Below are 4,622 nucleotides of genomic sequence, written 5' to 3'. Positions count from 1 at the left end.
ATAACCCGTCACTGTTTGTAAAATAAAAGAGTTACCGGAGGAAGTCACGTTCCCTTGCCCTCCAAATGACAGATTACTTAAAGCTACACTGGGCAATATCATTTTCTAATAAAGATTGGTTTCTTTACAAGAGGAAAACGAAAATCTGCTGAGCTGCAAACACAGGTGCCAAAAAGCACGCAGTTATTTGTTGACCATCCCATTCATGTGCCTCATCAGTGACCACGAGTACCTGTAACTGGGCTGGAATCTGGTTCAACAGGTATGTAGTAAACTGAGAACCGAAGCGAATACCCGCCCACTATTCGGGTGCGAGAAGTGGCATCACTTTTACTGCTCGTCCTCAGCTTGCTCGGGATTGTGAAAGCAGACTAAATCGTTTCTCCTGTAACGTCGCGGATTGCTCCCACAAGAATGGCATCAATGGGACTCCAGATTCTGGGCATAGCTCTGTGTGTATTCGGCTGGCTGGGCGCTCTTCTCACCTGCGTCCTGCCCATGTGGAGAGTGACCGCTTTCATCGGAAACAACATCGTGGTGGCGCAGATCATTTGGGAAGGTCTCTGGATGAACTGCATCGTTCAGAGCACTGGGCAGATGCAATGTAAGGTGTACGACTCCCTGTTAGCCCTCTCCCAAGATCTGCAGGCTTCCAGAGCTCTAACGGTTATCTCACTCGTGGTGGGGATCATCGGCATCCTCGTCTCCATTGTTGGAGGTAAATGCACCAACTGCATAGAAAACGAGGCAACAAAGGCCAAGGTCACAATTATAGCGGGAATTACCTTCATCCTGGCTGGAGTTTTGACCCTGATCCCAGTGTCCTGGTCAGCAAACACCATCATCAAGGATTTCTACAACCCGCTGGTGACGGACGCCCAGAGGAGGGAACTTGGAGCTTCTTTGTACATCGGCTGGGGGACCTCGGGTCTGCTGATCCTCGGAGGGGCTCTGCTCTGCTGTACCTGCCCTCCCAAAGATGAGAATAACTACTCGGCAAAGTATTCCGCGGCGAGATCTACAGCTCCAAGCAACAAGAACTATGTGTAACTTGGAATGGAATAGATCCGAACTAATTCTAGAGACACGCCAACATTATTTGTCAATCGAAGAATTATAGCAATTTACTATAAAGGGCCTGTTAAGAAATTCGCTGAATGATTAGTTTTTTTAAAAGTTCAGTGACTATTTAACCGTACGTGTCTGTTACCGAAGTTATCAATATCAGGAAGGATTTGAAGTCAGTGCGCTTGCAACCAACACAACCTCCGGTACCGAGTTTGGAAATCTGGCCAGAGTTGCAAAGTAAAGGTATTTGTTAAAGGCAGATACTGTTGGAGATGGGAAGATTTTATAAAACAACCGATATTTAGCGGCTGTTTATATAATGTATTGTAATGAAATTGGTTTAGCAATTAGTCGGCGATTCACCTATCTGCAGACTTGCTTTATAAAGCTGTGCAGGAATGAGAAAATCTACCTGGCACTCGGAATATCTGGACCAATTGGAAAGAATCAGCCGCCGCCATTTCACATGAAGTGAGAAAGTGATAATTGTGAAATGGATCTCTACCTGACCTGAATAGGTTCGATGTTTTAACAAATGATCTTAATACTAATCATATTTGTATTTCAAATGTATCCGTGATTGAAGTTATGACTTTTCATTTTCTATTGTTTTCTTAATGTTACTTCCATTCATGTATATTTTAAAGATTGTCTTTTCCAAGACTGTTGTATTTAGACCACTGTCTGTTCAATGATCTGGGGACTTATTATATTTGTAAATCACAAGAATCAAAATAAAATCCAAAATTCTTTCAGGAATTCTTGTGTCTATTTGTATGTGGGTGAAAAAAGTCACAGGAGCAAAGAGGGTGACTGGTGAAGGAGCAGAAGTATTGGGACTCCAAATCATTAAAAGTAGCGACACAGGATAATAAGAAGTTGAGGAAACACTGAGCTTCTTTCCTGGAGGAGAGAGTTAACATACTGGGTAAATTATATTAAGCGTCGAACCTAGGTTAGACCACATTGGCCCGAAGTAGTGTTACAAAAAAATCGAGAGAAAATGCAAAATAAAACTAAATCTTATCATAACTGTGAAATTGTCAATATCCACAAGAACAACTTGTATTTATCCAAAACTTACAACAGAATAAAATATGTGGTGCTGCTTTACAAGTGCACGGTGAAACAAGATTTGACAGGGAACCACGTAAATGGATACCAGGGCCACGAAGCAAAAGCTTGGTCAAAGGGGGAGGTTTTAAAAAGTGCCTTAATGGAGGCGAGAGGTGGAGAGGTTTAGGGATAACATTCCAGAACTTAGGGCTTTAGCAGCTGAAGGCATGGCCATCAATGGCAAGTGATTAAAATTGGGGATGCTCAAGAGAGCAGACTTGGGAGTGTTGTGGGGCTGGAGGAGATTAGAGAGAGAGCGAGGAACAAATCGATGGGCGGGATTCTCTGCTTGTCAACACCAAAATCACGAAACGCAATTGGGCAGAGAATAGCTTCCGACGCCAGAATTGGGGTAGGCACTGGTTTTACGCCAAATCGGGATAGTCCGACCCACCAAAAATGGCATAAACACGCATGGAGTGAAAGTACAGTAGGCATATCATTAGCGGGCCTGACACCCTATTCTCCGAGATTCACCGCCTCCATTGGGCCGATTTCCCGACGGCGTTGTTCACTTGTGGTTTTAAAAATTGCGAACCTGGCGCCTTGGCTGCTGAGCGAGAGAGGAGGTAGGAAATGGCGTGGAGTGACTGCGGGCTTCTGGCCGTGCTGGATGCGGCGGGCGAGGGGGGCGGGCGGGCCAAGCAGACGGGATGCCCCCCCCCACAGGACTGGGGCGGAGCCTGGCCATCTTGCTGGCCACCCACCCCGGCCCTTGGTTCTACACAGTGACACAGACCGTATGGGTGCGCCCTCACCACACACCTGCCACAGCGCGACCCTGGTCCCAAACACCCTGCCGAACCGGGAGCCCCCAGCGGTGGACCACCCAGGGCCACACCCAAGGCAGCCCCTAGTGAGGGCAGTGCCAGCCAACGGTACCACTGGCAGCAGAGAGGGTGCCAGGACCAAGGGCACTGACGGGGCCAGATATCGATGGTGTGCAGATGGGGGAGGGACCCGTGTGGGCGTAGCCCGCAGTGCCAACCAGGGCCACCGTGTAGCCTATGGAACCTGGTTGGGCACAGGAGTATGCGCCATGCGAACATGTTGGCCTTCCACCCCGTGCAGACAATGGCAATTGAACATCAACCTGTAATGCTGGCCGCTGTGGTGATGGCTGCAGCCCAGCGAAATGCCCTGCTGCTGCGTGAGCGGGGGCTGCTCAAAGAGCTGGAGGAAGCTGCAGCAGTGGCGCGTCCCACAGAGGGGCAGGTGGCAGGCATCCAGGTTGGAGAGCTGGCCACCCAACAGGCTGAGGAGGAGTGTAATGCTGCCGATGTTCCCAGCCATGACCTGCTGTGCGATGTTGTGGAGGATGCAGCAGACCACCACGATGCGGGCGACCCTCTCAGCTGGTGCCTGGACCAGAGCGGTCCAGGCACCTGAAGCGCATCTTCAGGATGCCAAAGCACCGCTCGATCATGCTCCTGGTCGCCGTATTGGCATCGTTGTAGCGGGTCTCCGCGTTGGTCTGTGGCCTCCGGATATGTGTCATTTGCCATGGCCGCAGCAGGTAACCCCTGTTGCCCAGGAGCTAACCCCTCAGCCGGGGGTGGGTGCCCCTCAAACATATCAGGAATCACTGAGTGCGCCAGGATGAAAGAGTTGTGCACACTGCCGGGTATAGGCCGCAGAGGTGTACGATGCGCAGTTGATGGTCACAGACCAGCTAGATGTTCATCGAGTGGTACCCGCTTCAGTAGAGCGGCCTGTTATCCGCAGGTGCCCATAGGGAGACATGCATCCCGTCTTTCGCCCCTTAGACTGGGGAATCATGGCGATGGCAATGAACCTCGCTGTCCGGGCATCCTGGTGGGCCCAAGCCACATGGAAAGGGATGTAATGATCCACCTGTGCGGCCGCCATCTGCCCCTCTGCAGGCTGTTTGTCTGCAGCCCGCCCCGCTGCTGCAGCTTCCCCCATCTCTCCGAGCAGCCCCCGCTCACGTGGCTGCAGGGCATCTCGCAGAGCTGCGACCATCACCACGGTGGCCAGCATTGCTGTTTGAATGGCAAATGTCATTGTCTGCAGGGGATGGAAGGCCATGGTGTTAGCTTGGCGCATACTCCCCTGCCCAGCCAGGTTCCATGGGCTACACGGTGACCCTGGTTGGCACTGCGGGCTCCGGCCATGCATGCCCCTCCCCCGCACCCCTGCCCCATCAGTAGCTGGCACCTTCAATGCCCCCGGTCCTGGCACCCGTCCCTACTGGCAGGGGTACTGTTGGCTGGCACTGCCCTCAGTTGAGGGTGGGGGTCCGCGCTGTGGCAGGGTGCAAGGGTGGGCACACCCATATGGCTGGTGTCACTGTGTAGAGCCAGGGGCCTAGGTGGATGGTCAGTGGGTGCGCGCAACATGGCCACCATAATGGTGGTTGGTGCCTGGGCACCGCCCCAGTCCTGTGGGTGGACACCCCGGCTGCTTGGCCTGACCCC

At 51.9% G+C, this 4,622-nt stretch overlaps 1 protein-coding gene across 1 annotated transcript; it reads left to right on the top strand.

The window, feature by feature from the left end:
* Positions 1-315: 315 nt before the first annotated feature.
* Positions 316-1,827, top strand: LOC140386737 (claudin-4-like). The gene has a single exon (XM_072469375.1). It carries the CDS (start codon positions 415-417, stop codon positions 1,048-1,050), a length of 636 nt encoding a protein of 211 aa, XP_072325476.1. The 5' UTR covers positions 316-414; the 3' UTR covers positions 1,051-1,827.
* Positions 1,828-4,622: the final 2,795 nt, after the last annotated feature.

The sequence above is a fragment of the Scyliorhinus torazame genome, chromosome 12 (genome assembly GCF_047496885.1).
Source record: "Scyliorhinus torazame isolate Kashiwa2021f chromosome 12, sScyTor2.1, whole genome shotgun sequence".
NCBI lineage: Eukaryota > Metazoa > Chordata > Chondrichthyes > Carcharhiniformes > Scyliorhinidae > Scyliorhinus > Scyliorhinus torazame.
The sequence above is the reverse complement of the archived record's forward strand: the minus strand, read 5'-3'. Positions and strand labels throughout refer to the sequence as shown.